This window comes from Octodon degus, unplaced genomic scaffold, assembly GCF_000260255.1.
Source record: "Octodon degus isolate 3935 unplaced genomic scaffold, OctDeg1.0 scaffold00007, whole genome shotgun sequence".
Lineage (NCBI taxonomy): Eukaryota > Metazoa > Chordata > Mammalia > Rodentia > Octodontidae > Octodon > Octodon degus.
In genome coordinates, this window is record NW_004524583.1 from 14,794,051 (window position 1) to 14,811,448 (window position 17,398).

General features: G+C 47.0%; 2 protein-coding genes across 2 annotated transcripts in view; one reads left to right on the plus strand and one right to left on the minus strand.

Moving 5' to 3' along the window:
• The window catches only part of Plek2 (pleckstrin 2), a 66,248-nt gene extending 54,014 nt beyond the window's left edge, over positions 1-12,234 (plus strand). Inside the window, exons 3-9 of the mRNA XM_023702734.1 lie at positions 2,990-3,171; positions 4,207-4,298; positions 4,429-4,616; positions 4,823-4,924; positions 6,751-6,834; positions 8,623-8,701; positions 9,705-12,234. Coding sequence (XP_023558502.1) covers positions 2,990-3,171; positions 4,207-4,298; positions 4,429-4,616; positions 4,823-4,924; positions 6,751-6,834; positions 8,623-8,701; positions 9,705-9,832 — 855 coding nt within the window. The 3' untranslated portion in view covers positions 9,833-12,234. The remainder of the gene's footprint in view (positions 1-2,989; positions 3,172-4,206; positions 4,299-4,428; positions 4,617-4,822; positions 4,925-6,750; positions 6,835-8,622; positions 8,702-9,704) is intronic.
• Positions 12,235-13,458: 1,224 nt separating this feature from the next.
• Positions 13,459-17,398, minus strand: part of Eif2s1 (eukaryotic translation initiation factor 2 subunit alpha) — an 18,511-nt gene continuing 14,571 nt past the window's right edge. The window contains exons 6-8 of the mRNA XM_004624775.2: positions 17,223-17,320; positions 16,336-16,479; positions 13,459-14,202 (exon numbers count right to left, since the gene is read on the minus strand). Coding sequence (XP_004624832.1) covers positions 14,077-14,202; positions 16,336-16,479; positions 17,223-17,320 — 368 coding nt within the window. The 3' untranslated portion in view covers positions 13,459-14,076. The remainder of the gene's footprint in view (positions 14,203-16,335; positions 16,480-17,222; positions 17,321-17,398) is intronic.

The window sequence follows — 17,398 nt, forward strand, 5'->3', positions numbered from 1 at the left end:
TGCAACATATGCAAATCAATAAATTAATATACTATATTAATAGAGGCAAGCACAGAAGTCCAACTCCAGATGTACTCAGCCACCTTATCTTTGACAGAGATTCTAAATACCTTCACTCGAAAAAAGGTAGCCTTTTAAATAAAGTGCTGGGAAAACTGGCTTTGCACATGTGAAGATTAAAATTGGACCTATGTGTGCTAAACTAAATTGGAGATGGATCAAAGATCCAAATATTAAAACAGAAACATTGGAAGATAAGAGTAGATAGAACAAAATAAAAAAGAGTAGATAAAACTTTTGGAGACATTGTTGTGTGTAAAGACTTTATGAATAATACCCTGATTGCACAGGAAGTGCCACGAAGAACCAACAACTGGGATCTCATCGTGGTAAGTTTTTGCACAGCAAGAGAAACCAGTAAGAGTGAAGCAACAACCCACTTTGTAGGAAAAATGTTTGCCATCTGTTCCTCAGACAAAGGACTACTGTCTAGAACGTATAAAGAATTTAAATAAATCAAACTTCTTATGTTTAAAGACCCAGTCAAAAAATGGGCATCTAAGATGAATGCACACTTGAAGAGATACCCACAGCAAATAAACATATGAGATGTTCACCATTGCTGGCCATTTGAGAGATGCAGATTAAAACAACACTAAGATTCCATCTCACCCAGGAAAGAATGGCTATTTCAAGAAATCAATAGCAGATACTAGAGAGGCTGTGGGGAAAAGGAACCCTTCTCCATTGTTGGTGGGAATGTAGAGGGTGTAAGTGCTGTGGAAAGAGGTACCATTTGACCCAGCTATTTTCCCAGAAAAATTAAAATTGTACCAGTGTTATATGTGTATCCATGCTCATAGCGACACAGTTTATAATAGCTAAATCTTGGAAACAGCCAGAATGCCCTGAGGAATGAGTGACCAAGCTGTAGTCTGGTTGGGCTGATGAGATAGCTCAGCGGACTAACTGCCTGCTTCGGCAAGCTCAGAGGCCAGGGTTCAATCCCTGGCACCATGTGCAGCGCCAGCCCCACCCCCAGGGCGCACTGAGCCAGTGACTGAGTCTGGGCGTGACGATACACACCTGTAATCCCAGCACTGGGAGGCTGAAAACAGGATCACAACGAGTTCCGAGTTGCGCAGTGAGACCCTGTGCCAAATACATAAAAGAAAGAAAAAGCTGTCGTCTGTTTATACAGTAGGGCATTACTCAGCCACAGAGAAAGATAAACTGAAGACTTTTATAGATAAATGCATTCAACTTGAGGCCATCGTCCTAAGCGAAGTAAACCAAATGCACAAAGGCAACCATTGTATCATCTCCCCAGTGTGAGAAGCCCAAAGAGTACATAAGATCCAAAGTGAACACCAGATACTATGAACTGGGAAGAAACTGGTCCCAAGAAAAGAGAAACTGGGACGGGGGAAGGTGGAGGAGAAGGGAAAACACACACATACACACACAGAGGGCAGTTAAGATAGTTATACTACTAATTTCTCTTACTTCATTAAAAAAGAGGTCTGTGGTAGTATTGTTTGGACAATTAAATGCCCGTATCTTATACTCTTGAGTAATTAAGTTAAATATAACAGTACACAATTTATTGATATGCTCATATTATCTTGTTTTGAAATTTTGGTGCTTTTCCTTTTTAAAATAAAAGAATAAACAAATACATGAGAGAAAAAAGAAATACTTTGGGAAGCAGCATCAGTTAGTCTGTTTGAGGCCCTGGGTTTGATTTTCAGCTGTGAGGGCATTTGACATGAATGAAACCAAATGCTTCAGAAGTGGCCTCCCCAGGGCTGCGTCTGGTGGTGCACACCTATAATCCCAGCACTTGGGAGCCTGAGGCAGGACGATTGCCCCAAGTTCTAGGCCACTCTGGGATGTATGGCAGGACCTTGTCTCAAACACCCAACATTACAAATAAAAGTGGCCCCCCTGGCCTACTCAGATGATGTTTATTAATAGGGTCAAGAATACAAAATCCTACAGTTGATTCATGAATCCCCCTAATGCCTATTTAGGCACGCACAAGAAGAACAGTTAAAAAAAAAAAAAAAAACTGCACGGAGGAGCCTGAGTGTACAGTGCCCACGGTGTCCACAGCCCGCGCACCCCTGGGTCCTCGGCATCACTTTGCATTCCGAGTCCTAGTCTCAGTGTTGGCCGTGTGTGGGACATTTAGTGAAGTGTGGACCAGCTAAGAAGTTGAACTGCATCATCTGGGAATGTGTGGAACACGTGGGTGCTTCAGCTGGGGCGTGGAGGCTCGAGGCCACCATTACTAGCACTCCTGCTGAGGCAGGCATTAATATCCTGTCATCATAGGTGGGGATTTGAGGCTTGGTGAGGCTACTGCCCTGCCCTGGCATCTGCAGCACCTGGGCACAGGGTCGTCCCTGCTTGTGAGCCTTGTCTGTGTGGTTCTGGGGGACCCATGCCCACTCTTGTCAGGCTGGGAGGGCTGCTGTGGAGACTGTAAGCTCCAGACCCTGAAGGTGTCCAAGTGAACTTTAAACCTTTTTTTATTATTTTGGCAGTAGTGGCTATGAACCCAGCACTGTAAGCTGAGCTGGACTCCCATCCCGCCACTCCTGTGTATTGTCTATTTGGAGACCAGGTCTCACCATGTTGGCGAATCGCCAGTGTGCCTCAGCTTCCCAGAGTGCTGGGCGACAGGTGTGCAATACCATGCCCCGCTGCTGCAGGTGACCCTTTAAAAGACCACCACTGGGACTAGGCTGAGGACATTCTGCAGGCAATGGCCGTATGATGACCCTGTCATTCATTCATGTGTTGTTCCTTTATTCGCAAGACAGGGTCTCACCATGTATTTTGGGTTGCCTTTGAACTCGTTGAGTATTACAGGGTGGCCTCAAACTCACAGTGGTCCTCCTGCCTCAGCCTCCTGTGTGCCGGGATCCCAGGCATGCGCTGTCCTGCCCGGCGTCGCCATCCCGACCAGCTGTCTCTCCCGCAGCTCCTCATTAAGCTGAAGACTCGGACTTCCACAGAGTACTTCCTGGAGGCCTGTTCTCGAGAGGAGAGGGACGCCTGGGCCTTTGAGATCACGGGAGCCATTCACGCCGGGCAGCCTGGGAAGGTCCAGCAGCTCCATGTGCTGAGGACGTCCTTCAAGCTGCCCCCGCATATCAGCCTGCAGTGAGTACTGCCCTGCCCTCACCCGCCTGGCTTAGTGCTGCAGCCGCTCCTGTCCCTGTGCCTTGCTGTCTGCATCATGCTTCAAGGCACAGGGTTTTTTCTGCCCAGGAAGGGCCTGGGCCTGTGTCCCCCCTCCTCACTGTGACCTCCCAGGGCCTCTGTGACTGAGGTGGAAGAGACACTGCCCTTTCGCTACAGCACATTCTTCAGGACTGTGTCACAGCTCTGTGGGACACTGCCCCAAGCAGGTTACTGGTCACCAGAATGGAAAGTTATGGCAGCTGTGGCCTTTTGCTCAATGGGTTTCCTCATTTTTATTCACTCAAGAAACTGGAGGGGCCAGAGGCACACAGCTGTGATCCCAGCGCTTGGGAGGCCAATGCAGGAAGGTCACATGTTCAAGACCAGCCTGGGCTATCCAGAAGGCACTGTTTCAAACAAAGCAAACAAAGCTGTGGTATGAGTCTGTTCTCAGGCTCAGAGAAACTGCATGAGGGGCAACCTCTGGGTGCTGGGAGCTGCTGGCTGTGGGTGGGCACAGAGGAGGCCAGTATAGGTGGGCACAGAGGAGGCCAGTATAGGTGGGCAGCAGTGGGCTTGGGGAGGGGCAGTGCGAGCGGTAGCTGGTGAAGTTTGTGCTGAGTGATAGGCAGAGAACCATGTGGCGACTGCACACTTTGCCTTGTAGCTTGTGTCTTTGAAAGTCAACTTGGGGGCCAGGGAGATGGCTCAGTAGAATAAGCACTTGCCTGGCAAGCGCAAGGGCCTAAGTTCAATCCCCGGTTCCACCAAAAACAAACAAAAAAAAACCAATGTGGCCAACCTGGAGAGGAGCGGCCGACCTGGAGAGGAGCGGCCGACCTGGAGAGGAGCGGCCGACCTGGAGAGGAGCGGCTGGTGGTGCTGCCTCTGAAGGCCCTTCTCTCCGGTCGGGTCACACCTGTGCCTCTGGCAGCATACCCTTAGCAGGGACTTCTGCGCCCCTCCCTGGAGCTCTCATGACCAGGGTCCCTCCTGTGCCTTCCTTCTGTGCAGTCGCATCGTGGACAAGATGCGTGACAGCAGCAGCGGGATCCGGCCAAGCCCCAACGTGGAGCAGGGAAGCACCTACAAGAAGACTTTTCTTGGTGAGCTTGACACCCGAGCCTGGGAGCTGGGTGGTGGTGTGGGTGGAGGGAGGTGGATGTGAGTGTGGCTGTTGGCCGAGCACCCTAGGGAGGCCGACTCGCACACTGCTGACCACCCTCACCTGCGCAGGCTCCTCACTGGTGGACTGGCTCCTCTCCAATGCCTTTGCCGCCAGCCGCCTGGAAGCGGTGACCCTGGGCTCCATGCTGCTGGAGGAGAACTTCCTCAGGCCGGTGGGGGCCCGCAGCATGGGCGCTGTCCGCTCAGGGGATCTGGCTGAGCACTTCCTGGATGACAGCACGGCCCTGTACACTTTTGTAAGTTAGGAATGGGCTCCTCTTCTGCCTGAGGGGAGAGGGTGACAGTGGGTGTGTGCGGTCCACAACTGTGGAGGGAGGCCGAGGTCAGGGGGGCACAGCTTTGTCCAAGGGACCATGGGGCTTCTGCAGCAGAGTTCCCTGTCCCCCCCCCGTGACTCCCAGGGCCTTATTTTATAACTGAGTCCTTGCTCCCCTGTCCGCAGGCTGAGAGCTACAAGAAGAAGGTGGCTCCCAAAGAAGAGATCAGTCTGAGCTCCATGGATCTAAGTGGCGAGGTGGTCAAACAGGGCTATCTGTCCAAGCAGGTGGGCTGCTGCGTGCAGGGAGGAGGGGACGGGTCTTCCTGGGGCTGCAGGAAGGGGGGGAGGGGCCTGGAGGTGAGCCGAGCAGGAGTGCTGAGTCCTCGCCTTGCCAGCCCTGGAGGTTCTGGGTGATTATCACAGCGTTCAGAAGCAGTGTCTGCATAATTGCCTGTTCTTTCATATTGGCACCTGCCCGCTTCTTGAGTAGTATTTAGGGAAAAATCCATGTGTTCTTCTGTCTGCTGACAGGTGTCCTTTTTTTGGTGGTGGTGTTAAGGATTGAACTGATAGCCTTCACACTGAGCCACACCCTGCCCTTTTAAAATTTTATACTTTGAGACAGTCTCACTAAGTTGCTGAGTTGCCCAGACTGCATTCAAACTTGGAATTCTCCTGCCTCGCCTTGAAGCGTTCTGGGGTTCCAGGGGTGTGCCACCCACCAGCTTCTGACAGGAGTCCTGAGTGGGGAGGTCAGGAAGCTGCTGCAGCAGCAGGGAGGGGGTGTGAAGGGGGACTCTAAGGTGCTAAGGGTGATTTGTGGTCTAGCGTGTGAGGCCAGAGAAAGTCTCTGTCTCGCCCTCTGTCTCTCTCTGATTAATGTCATACACATTTATAGTATTTTATATATGGTAGTTAATCATTTCTTTCTCCTTTTGATTTGAGATAAGGTCTTGTTATGTAGTTCATTCAGGGTGGCCTTGAACTCACAGCAGTCCTCTTGCCTCAGCTTCCCAATGCTGGGGTAACAGGTGTGCACCACTGTGCCTGGCAATTCTCTCTCTCTCTCTCTCTCTCTCTCTCTCTCTCTCTCTTTCTTTCTTTCTTTCTTTTTTAATGAGACAGGGTTTCACTAATGCAGTTCAGGCTGCCTTTGAACTTACTATGTACTGCAGGCTGGCCCTTAGGTGATCCTTGTGCCTCAGCCTCCCTAGTGCTGGGATTACAGGTGTGCACCTCCACACCTATCAGTCATTTCTTTCTCTTTAATATATTTTGTACAGGGTCTCACTATGCAGCTCAGACTTCTAGTGATCCTCCTGTTTTCAGCCTCCCCAGCATTGGGATTACAGGCATGGGCCACCACGCCTGGTCTTGGTGGCTGGCTCAGCGCGCCTGGGGCCAGGCCTGGCGCCGCATGTGGTGTGGGGGATTGAACCCTGGTTCCTGCGCTTGCCTAAGCAGGTGCTTAGTCCCTGAGCTGTCTCACTGGTCCTTGCTCATTTCTTTTTCTGATGCAGAATGTTGTCTACAGAGGTGCACACATAGAAAGTATGCAAACATACATGCAGCTCTGTTTGTTTTTGAACTAAGTTGACCCTTAAGAAAACTTGTGTCATTCACAGGAAAATGGGTGCATCTTGAGACCAGTGTTCAGTGAAGTCAGACACACAGGCTTAACTATCACACGGTTTCTCTTATAGGAGAAACTTAAAGAGCAAAATAAAAGAGATACTAGAAGGTGGTCAGGTAGATGGAGAAATGGATGAAGAGGGATGAACGAGGGAATTGGGGGCTGTTACGTCTGTGTGCCAACCCCATACAAGGACTGTAAAATCCTGACCTACAAAAAAGTGCTAATAAAGCCTACCCTTGGGTCCAGTTGGCAGCACCTACCTATCCTGGTGCTCCCCGTGCTGCAGGCAGGGTCTGAACTGCTGTCCATTGGCTTTGTCAGCAGGGGGCAGTGTGGAGCAGCTCTTCATCCCCTGAAGGCTGTCATTTTTTAGAGCACAGCCCGCAGTTGGGGTTGGCATTCAGGACACCCACAGGTGGGGGCGGGGGCGGGGGTAGAGAGCGGTCTCAGTGAGCCTGGCACTCTCTGTCTGCAGGGGCACAAGCGGAAGAACTGGAAGGTGCGCCGCTTCGTGCTGCGGAGGGAGCCGGCCTTCCTGCATTACTACGACCCATCCAAAGTGAGTGTGCCTGGCCTTCCTCTGGGCCCAAGTCCTTCTCCCCACTTCTGGGCAGAGTGTCTTGGCTCTTCCAAGAGGAAAAGTGCCTGCTCTTTCCCCAAGGCCTGTTGGGCCAGCGGAGCAGATCCCTCCTGCACTTCACAGCGTCCTTTCCCCTTTCCATCCCAAGACCCACGATTCCTCAACTTCAATTTCGATTTCGTGTTCTGCTCTGATGTTTCCTTTTCTCATAGGCTGTTCCTAAGTTACTAGTGCTCTTATTTTTAGTTGATTCAAGAACTCCTAGTCTGCGTTTCGGATGAGTAGGGCTCGTGCTGAGGTGACCCAGGTCCAAGCGGCACTTGAGCTCTTCTGCCTTGTCCACACAGTAACGAGAGGGAGCGTCTTCCCCGCTTGTTTCGGTCAGGGGCCTACACTCAGGCCAGAGCGAAGAGGGCTGGAGGGGCACGGCCGACGCTGCCTGAGGAGCACCCTCCTGGGACCTCCAGACATGCCTGTGACACAGCTGGCCTGTCCGTGGGGTACTGGTCAGCCCAGTTCCACCTGAAGAGACGTTTTTGTGGCTGATTTGCTTCCAGCTGGCTCTCACCTTTCCCGTGGCGGGCTAAGGTCCACCCCGTGGCCAGGGCTGGCTTCTCAAGGCCAACTCAGCCCTCTGCCTGGGGCTGCCCTCCACCCTATAGGGTGGAGGTTCTCCTCCCTTGGCACTGAATAGTGAACACCTCTGGCTTTACTATTTTTTGTTTTGATTTGGTTTGGTTTTGTTTTTTGAGACAGTATCTCACTGTAGAATTCATGCTGGCTTTAAACTCACTATGAATCCCAACTTGTCCTCAAACTTGCAGCAATCCTCCTGCCTCAGCCTCCTGAGTACTAGGATTACAGGGGTGGGTGTACCACCATGCCTGGTATTGCTAATGGCTTTTTTGAGGGTCATACTTCTACCACTGAGTGTAAAACTGATGATCGCTTAATTGAAGGGAACCCTGGGCTGAGGCTCCAGGTATGTAAAAGTGCTCCAAATCCTCCTGAGATGTCCCAATCACAGTTCTGTTTCCCTCAAAGTTTCTTTTTTCAATTTTTAAATTCATTCATTCATTCATTTAGTACAGGGCCTTGCTATACAGCTCAGACTCATAGTGATCCTCCTGTCTCAGCCTCCCCAGCACTGGGATTAGAGGCGTGCATCATCACACCCAGTTTCAGGGGCTGGCGCAGCCTGCCCAGGGTTCTGGGGCCAGCATGGCATATGGTGCCAGGGATCAAACTTGGGTCCTTGCACTTGTCCCAGGTAGTTGCTTAGACTGCTATCTCCCCAGCTCTCCTTCAAAGTTTCATGCCCAGACCTAAACCTGGCCTTGAATGGTGTCCAGTGTAGAGGAATACCTTACAGTTTTGCAAAAATAACTTAGATAACATGGGTTTTCCTCTGACTCACACAAGGACTAGGGAAGCCAGTGTGTGCTGTCTGAGGGTATTAGACTGGAGGCTCTATTGGAGAGGTGTCCAGGAATAAAAAGCGGCTGCTCAGTTGCATCAGATGCAGCCTCAGCAGTGTTGGTGGCTTTGTTGCTATCGGCTGTGAGACAGGCCTGAACCTGCGTATATGTAGTTTGGCCGTGTGACTGCAAGCTCAGCCTCATCTTTATTCATGCAGTGCTGGGGATGGAACTGGGGGCCTTCTGCATTGAGTAGGTGGTCTGCCAAGGAGCTCTGTCCCTGCCTGCAAGAGTTGAGGTGTGACTTCCCTTTTGTGCATTCACAACATTCCTGTCTTTTTCTCTGCAGGAGGAAAACAGGCCAGTAGGTGGGTTTTCTCTTCGTGGGTCCCTTGTGTCTGCTCTGGAGGATAATGGTGTTCCCACAGGTAAGGCACAATCTCAGCCCTGGCGGGGTCTAGGGGCCTCCCTTCTGTCCTGAGTCATGCTGCCAAGGAAGACCTGCGCTGTGGGACTCATCAGGGGCTTTACTGAATGTGACAGCGAATGGTGTGGGTTTTGGTTGGTCTGATTTTTGGTGGCACTGGGGATTGGACCCAGTGCCTTTGTGTAGGGCTGTTCCCCCTACTTTGTTTTTTGAGACAGTGTCTTGCTATGTAGTTCAGAGTGGCCTGGAACTCACTATGTAGTCTAGGCTGTTCTTGAACTCACAGCAGTATTCCTGCCTCAGCCTCCCCACATGTCCTGCCATGCTGGGCTTTCCCAGCCCTCTGTGAAAGAGGATCTCCCTGAGCTGCCCAGCTGGGCTCCAATCTGATTCTTCCACCTCGGCCTCACAGCATGCTGGGATTATAGGTGTTACGGGTGTGTGCCACCACACCTGTCTGTGGTGTGAGTTCTGAAGCCTATTCCAAAAACAGAAAAGGCTAGATAGGTTTTTTTTAATATGACAATTCAAGTAAATAACCTATTTGAATCCACAGTCTGTGCTGTCCACAAGCTTCCCGTAGCTCAGGCTTGCACTGTTAGGTTGTAACAGTTACTTACATGTTCTACCCATTTTACAATAGCAAGCCATTGTAGGAGGGCAATATTCTATCTTGAGGATGTGGAAAATGAAGCCCAGAGTCAAAGACTAAGTCCTGTACCCGCTATAACATGAACACACTGCACTCTTGGATGTGTATGGAGCCACATCTGTGCCCTAGCACAGGGAGGCAAGAGGGCCGCAGAGCTGTCTGGGTAAGCGGGCAGGTCAGGAGGGAAAGGGAGCAGGAGAGGAAAACGTGCTCCTGGCAGGATCCCACCACATACTTTGTGTAAGGAGTACATCACTGCATGAGTTTTTGCCCGTGTCTCAGTTGACTTGTAGCTGCTTCAGGCTGAAGCAGATGGGATGTTCAATCACTGATTTTTCCTTTTTCTGCCTAGGTGTTAAAGGGAATGTCCAAGGAAATCTCTTCAAAGTGATCACAAAGGATGACATACACTATTATATCCAGGCCAGCAGCAAGGCTGAACGAACAGAGTGGATTGAAGCTATCAAAAAGCTAACATGACAAGGACTGACTCCATTCCTCTCTGGGCTGGCACAGAGGATTTCCTGGAGAATGGGCGTGTTAAGACTTGGGCCAGGGATGTCACCAAGTGGTAGACTGCTTGAATTCCCAGCCACAAAAAAGAGAAAAGGACTTAACGTTGTACATTTTGCACTGCTTTGGATTAAGACTACTGGATAGTTTCTCAGATGATACAATAGCGGCACTAGGCTAGCCGTGGGTGCCAGTGTGCTGTTGCCCATCGGGATGGCCAGCCCTGTCCTCGGGCACCAGAGCCAAAGTCCTCTGTTGGAACCCTCACACTGGCCATGCTATTCAAATGGAACATCTGAACACACTTCCCTGAAGCATCAGTAACCCTTACCTCTTCCTTTGGAATAAAATTCGACATTTGTTTAGTTTTTATTGTTTTCAAAGATTTCCTACCTATACAGGCCAAGTATTATTCAAGTTAATTATGGAGGTATTTCAAGTGATCTATGTCACTGAGACACTTTTAAGTGGGGATGGCAAAAATTCAGTTTAATAGCTTTGGAAAGCCAGCCCAGAAAGAAGTCATGGATTTACTTGTAGAACTTAACCACATACAAAAAACAAAAAAGTAAAATTACAGTTTGTCTATGAAAAACAGCATTTAAAAAAAGGACACAGCAGAAGGCTAGAAGACATGAAAATGTAAAGGACAAGTTAAATCAAGACACAAAGTTTTGGTTTTAAACACGAATGGAGAAAGGCACCCAGAAACATCCTAGTTGGGAGATCAAAGTAGTGACAAGTCTGTCATGCAGTGTTTTTGAAAGAAGTTTTTATTACTTTCAAGTTTATACAGTGATCTGGCACATGATAATGCCAGGATTCTTGCCAAGTACAAATTCTTGGACTTTAATAAAATATGTAACTTACAGGTAAGGGGATGGGTACTTCCAAAGTGCTTAAGCAAAATGCATTAATAGATCGGTCTGTTTTTTTTTTTTTTTGCAATTTTTCGCTAAGTAGCCCAGGCTGGCTTGGAACCTGTGACCCTACCTCGAGTGCTGGGATTCTAGGTGCATGCCACTGTGTGCTGCTTGAATTTTCTCCTCTCAATCTTACTTGGATTACTGACCTAACTTATAAGGAACTTCTAAATATTTTTCTTGTTCCTTTCGTTCTAGAATGCCTTTTAAAGCATTTTCCTTTTGGCATTTCACCAAGGCTTAATGTCCCTGTAATTAGTTGTACTGCCTTTTGAATATTGATAGCTGCTTATCTGAATTACACTGCATTTGGTTTGATGGCTTCTTGCCTCCAGACTGGCACAACTGTCTCTTTGTATTGAGGTCAAGATTTCCAGGTGTTGGAAAATAGATGATCAGCTTGAGGCAAATCAGTGAAGGTGGCAAGGTGCCAGAATTCAGGAAAAACAATCCCTATTTAACTGTTCTTGGTGTCCACTGCCAGGTCATGAGCGGCTGGACCTGACAGGTACCTACTCCGCATGATGCAGTAGTTAGCTGCTGTCAGTGTTGCTCTTACCGCCTAAACATGAAAGTACTGACTTGTTATAAAACCAATATAATAAATGGTTTAAATGTTCATATTTTAACATTACTTTGAACTAATTTATGCATGGACCAACTGATCACTAATATTGTATGAGTTGATAGCCACTTGACCCGAAGCAAAGGCAGATGGGGGAAATGTGAAACTGTCACTGTCTTAAATGGAAAAGCTTTGGTAAGAGAGCTAAGGTTTGTTTAGTCATGTTAGTCCTGTGCAGGTCAGAGCTAGGAAAGCGTCTCCACGCACCTGCCCTTGTTTTAGGTCAGTGGGGCGTCCGCTTGCTGGGTGTGAATGGATCTTCTTGCTCATGCTGTCAGTGAGGCTGCTCTTCCTGCGGCGGGGCTCTTCAACCCACAGCCCCATGGCATTGAGCAGGCCTGTGGGGTAAAAATCTCCATAGAGACCACCAGTACATTTCAAGTTATGGCTTTTGAAGTCCAAAATTTCCAGTAAACAAAGTTCAGTTCCCCTGGATACAGCAAAGGAGCACTAGTTACATTTTGGAAACATCTTGATGCTGTCTTACAAACCTACTTTTTGATGCTGCAGACAAAAAGGGAAGTTATGTGCCAGTCTCCGTGGCTCCCTCGGAATGGGCCACCTCCAGCTAGACCACTGGACTGAAGTCATGGGCTGCTCCACTAAAGGACTGGACTGAATCCTCGCAAAGGTCCCAAGCTACCTGCGCTCTCCCCACTGCACTCACCACCCAAGGCCTTGTTTTCTCACTCTGCTGCCCAGGTCAGCCTTGCCATGATCTGGCCTCTGCCTCCCAAGTGGCTGGGAGTGGAGGCAAAGAGCAGCGTCCCCAGGCCTAGTACCTTGGTACTGAGTGAAGTCTAGTCCTGCGTTGACTGAGATGAGTTAAATTTAATCTGTGTGTTTCAACAGCTATTCCTACAGATAATAAACAACTGGTCTTTCAAGTATTTAAAGAGATTAAGTCTATAATCACACCAAAGTAACCCAAGACTTTCTACACTCCCCATCTATCACCCAGTACTGGGGATTGAACCTAGTGCACCACCACTGAGCCACATTCCCAGACCACTGCACAGGGTCTGAGTTGGTCCAGCTAGTCTCATACTTGCGATCCTCCTGCCTCCCTCCAGAGGAGCTGGAATTAGAAGCACATGCCACCACACCTATCATGACTTTCTGTATTTTGAACTAATTTATGCATGGACCAACTGATCACTAATATTGTATGAGTTGATAGCCACTTGACCCGATTACTGACCATTTAAATACTTGGATTAAAAAATAATTCAGCTTTGAAGTTTTCAATCCAGTAAATAGGTACTGTAGCTCTAACTTCAGTGTGTTACCCGTAAAGTTTTGCACACAATTTTAAAAGAAATCACTAGCTTTTCAAACAGGTGCTAAGGAGAACCCAGTACATAGGTGGCACCTCACAGATACTTTAAAGGGGAAAACAGAAAAATGTATCAAAAGCTAATAGATGATTTTCTTAACTAAATCAAAACGGGCGGGGAGATGGCTCAGTGGAATAAGCACTTCCCTGGCAAGTGCAAGGGCCTGAGTTCAATCCCCGGTTCTGCCAAAAAAAAACAAAAAACAAACTAAATCAAAACAGCATCTTCTTTAAGAAAAAAAAAACCCCTTACCATCTTCAATTAGAAACTCAGTGTAAAGGGGTTGGGGAGTTAGCTCAATGGCATAAGCAACTTTCTGGCAAAGTGCAAGGTGATCCCCGGTACCGCAAAAACAAACAAACAAAAAAAACAAACCTCAAGGCAAGCAGCTTAAATACCACCGAGGTCCCAGTGTGACAAAGTCTCATAAACCAAGCTATCCTGTCTCAAATAGGTAAAAGGCACACTACAACATAATCCCTTTAATTGCATTTAAGGCTGTCTTAAATTTTACCATTCTTAAAATACTTTCTCTAACTAATTTTTTTTTGTATTTTAGTATGGGGTCTACAGGGTCTCACTATAGACTGGACTTATAGTGATCCTCCCGTTTTCAGCCTCCCAAGTGCTGGGATTACAGGCACACGCCACCACACCCAGTCTTAGTCACCCTCTCAGCATGCCCCGTGGGTGAGGCCGGCAGGCATGTTGGGGATCGAACCCTGGTCACTGTGCCTGCCTAAGCAGGTGCTTTAGTCCACTGAGCTATCTGGCTGGCAATAACCTCCTCTTTTGAAAGGATCTGCTGTATAGATCCTTTTACCAGCTAATCTTGTATTTCTACATCTAGACTGAAGGTAACAGAAGTAGGATCTTAGCACTCAGAATACTTTTAACTGGTGACAAGAAGGAAAAAGCCTATAGTTAAATATCCCAGAAATTTATTTGATGTTTGGTTGAATACATTTTATATAGAAAGACTGAGATTGCTATTGTCTGCTTTGGGTGCCTCTGGTAAATCTCAGGGAGGCACTAGCTACAAAGGGTGCCAATCTGAAGACGTAAGAAACGGAAACCACAAGCCCAGTTGTAGGACTGTTCTCAGCTGGAAGATCTGTATCTAGTGAGATCAAGCCACTCCCAACGCTCAGTGTGTTCAGGAAAGGCTAACATTTGGGAGGGCATCGTGTTCTGTCTGCTGGAACATTTAAATACTTGGAATAAAAAATAATTCAGCTTTGAAGTTTTCAATACTGGAAAACTTTCAAGTCTAGAGTTTACAGCCAGGACTGCTTCACGTTCCTCAAACTGGAAGCTCTTCTAGAGTTAATCTTCAGCTTTGGCTTCCATCTCTTCCGCATCGTCGTCACCATCTACTTCTGCGTTTTCTCTCTCAAGCCGCTCTAGCTGCCTCGCGAGCTCTGTCTCGTCGGTGTCGGTGACCACTTTGGGCTGTGGAGGCACAGGCATAATTTCAAGTGAAGCAGTTAAACACATGTATGTATCAGGAAAAGAAAAACCTGTATAAGTATCGCAATACTAAACTTGCTGAGACATCATGAGACTTAGACAAGTGCCCCTTGGCCTCTACAATTATAGTGCTTGAAGCCGTGGCCATGCACTTCCAGGCATTTAGTAAGACAGCCAGTTGCTAAAGTGCATGTACATTTTTTAGTGGACTCTGTACAAACCCAATTTCAATACTATCACTGTCTAGTATTTTAAATTTTTTTCTCATAGTGGTGGGTGCTAACCTCACACCCTTCACACTGAACCAGCACTCCTAGTCTTTTGTTAACTTTTATTATTATGTCTTGTTGAGACAAGGTTTGCTATATAGTTCAGGCTGGTTTTGAACTATGTGGCCCAGGCTGGCCTCCTAGAGATCTTTCTGCCTCAGCCTCTCAGAGTGATGGAATTATAGGTGTACATCACCATGTCTTGCTAATTTTAACTTTTACAGAAATTAATCTGTCAAATTTCTTTAGAATGCTGACTTATTACTATTAAATTCTAATATTAGAAATTTATTTATGAATATAAGCTGGAACTAGAGAGACTTTTATACAAAATGGAATATTAATATTATGTCATCTTTTCAAGCTAAAACAAACTGAAAATACATGAAATAATCTCTGTGGCTAAAACTTTTAAGACCACAAATAAATTATCTTTTTCCAGAGAATAAGTCACTATATGTATAGATATACGTGTATGTGTGGAAATTAGGGCCTGTTCTTGATGAGCGGAAGACACTTTATTTTCTGAGACAAGGCTCTTACTCTGTAGACTACACCAGTCTTGAACTTGCTAGGAAGCCCAATTTGGTCTTGAGCTTGCCATCTTCCCATCTCAGCCTCAAGTGCTAGGATTACATGAATGAGGCACCATCCTGAGTGGCCATCCTACAGCACGACATTCCAGTACTAATAGTTCCTCATTTACCTACATAAACCCCTTTTAGGAACCAAATCAATCTTTTTTTGAAACCAGTTCTCCCTGTGTAGTCCAGGGTGGCCTTGAACTCACTAGCCCAGGATGTTCGCCAGCTTGCAGTGCTATTTCTGCCTCAGCCTCCCAGGTCCTGGCATTACAGGTATGTGTCACCATGTGTGGCCCAAGAATTATTCTATACTTAGCAAGTTTGTAATCTTCCATTTTCTGATTGGGGGGCAGTACTGTGGATTGCCCATGGCTGCCTGAGTTATAACCTTGCTGCCCACCAAATTTTGAGATAATATCTCACCAAGACTCTAATTTGCCCAGCGTGGATTTGAACTTGCAATCCTCCTGCCTCTACCTCCTGGGAATTGAGGTTACTTGCTGGTGCTTGCCCTTTACTTTTAACTCTTAAGGAATTATTTCACCATGAGAGATGTGATGACATACACTTACAATCTCAGCATTTAGGAGGCTTAGGCGGAGGATTTCCATGAATTCAAAGCCAGCCTGAATTACACGGCTAGACCCTGTCACAAACAGGAAGGGAGAAAAAAAGGGAAGAAAAGGAATGCTTTCCTTTCTAGCCAATTCTCTTGCATGAGCCTCCCTTAATACTGGGATTATAGGCATACAATCTTAAATTTGACTTATCTGGTTTTAAGAGGCAGTGACCAGGTATTTTAGATCATAAATCATATAGACAATTTTAAGCTTTTTAATAACTTTAAATAGAAAATAAGTCGGGCATGGGTGGCCCATGTCTGTAATCCCAGTACTCTACAGAGGCCTAGAACAGGTGAGTTCGAAGCCAGCCTGGGCTACAAAGTGAGCTCTAGGGCAGCCCAACTGCAAAGTGAGACTCTGTCTCAAAAAAAACAAAACAAAACAAGGCTGGGGAGATAGTTCTGCAGTCTATTAAGTGCTTGCCTGGCAAGTGCAAGGACTCAGGTTAATCCCTGGTACTGCATGCCATGCCAGCCGCACACCATGCTGACCAACAAAATCAGGTGTGGCCCATGCCTATAATCCCAGCACAAGGGAGGCTGAGACAGGAGGATCACTCTGAGTCTGAGCTGTGTAGTGAGACCCTGTACCAAATACATAAATCAAAAACAAAGTAAAACATGAAGGCATTGATCTCACCTCCATTTGAACATTGAAAACACCCCTCTTTTCCTCAATTTTTTCTTTGATGACAGTCATGGCTTGATTGAGAACTGAGAGGCCTTCCGTTCTCTCCAGGGTTGTGGTAGTCATCACATACCGAGGAGGAGCTATGAGGTTAATCTGAAGGAGAAAGCAAAAAATGCGATTACGAATATACCTAGACAACACAAGGATTTAACTCCATCGGTTTAGAGAGAGTTGTGCGATGGAGTGAAATCCTTGTCAGACACTCTAAGCTAGCAGCTATCTCATTTATTTTATTGCTACTGAATTGCATACATGTAGCTGACAGAACAGCTTACCCTTTCCAAGTACGCAAGAATTTTGGGACCCTGGCCCACTCACAACAGAAGTTGCCATTTACTATGACAGCAGCAATAGAAAAACCTGCTACATGGTCACAAACATTCCCCCAAAATATTGTCTACTGCTGCTCAGTTAAAATAAAACAAAACAAAGGAAGATACTTTCATTATGAAACATGGTTCTTTTTTTTCAAACCTAGCACTTTGTATATGCTAGCAAAGTGCTCTGCTATGGAGTTACACCACCAGCCTAAGCCAACTAGATCATTAAAAACAAAAAAGCTGGGATGCAAGTATTCACTAACCCTGGCTTCAGTCTGGAGCACCAAAATAGAATAGAATAAAAATAAAAATAAAAGTTAAGTGTGGTGGTGCATGCCTGTAACCCAGCTCCACAGAGGAGCTGAGGTAGGAGGACTGCTATGAGTTAAAAGGTTAGTCTGGGATATACAACAAGACACTGTCTCAAAAAGAAAAAAAGAAAAGAAAACAGAAAACAAAGATCTGATTTGTTGAGGTGTTCTGTTTCCAGCAGGGCGAGAGGAACTGCCAGCTTACCTTGATGGGCATGGTCTCTGTGGAACAGTTCAAACCCGCTCTCAGGGCTTCTTTCACAGCGTCGATGCCCTCGTAGCCGTAACAAGCCACTTCAATGTCTAAAATGGTAAGGGTTCAAGAGCTGATGCCAATGAATTGAGAAATAGCACACAGCATTCAATTTTTTTTTTTTTTTT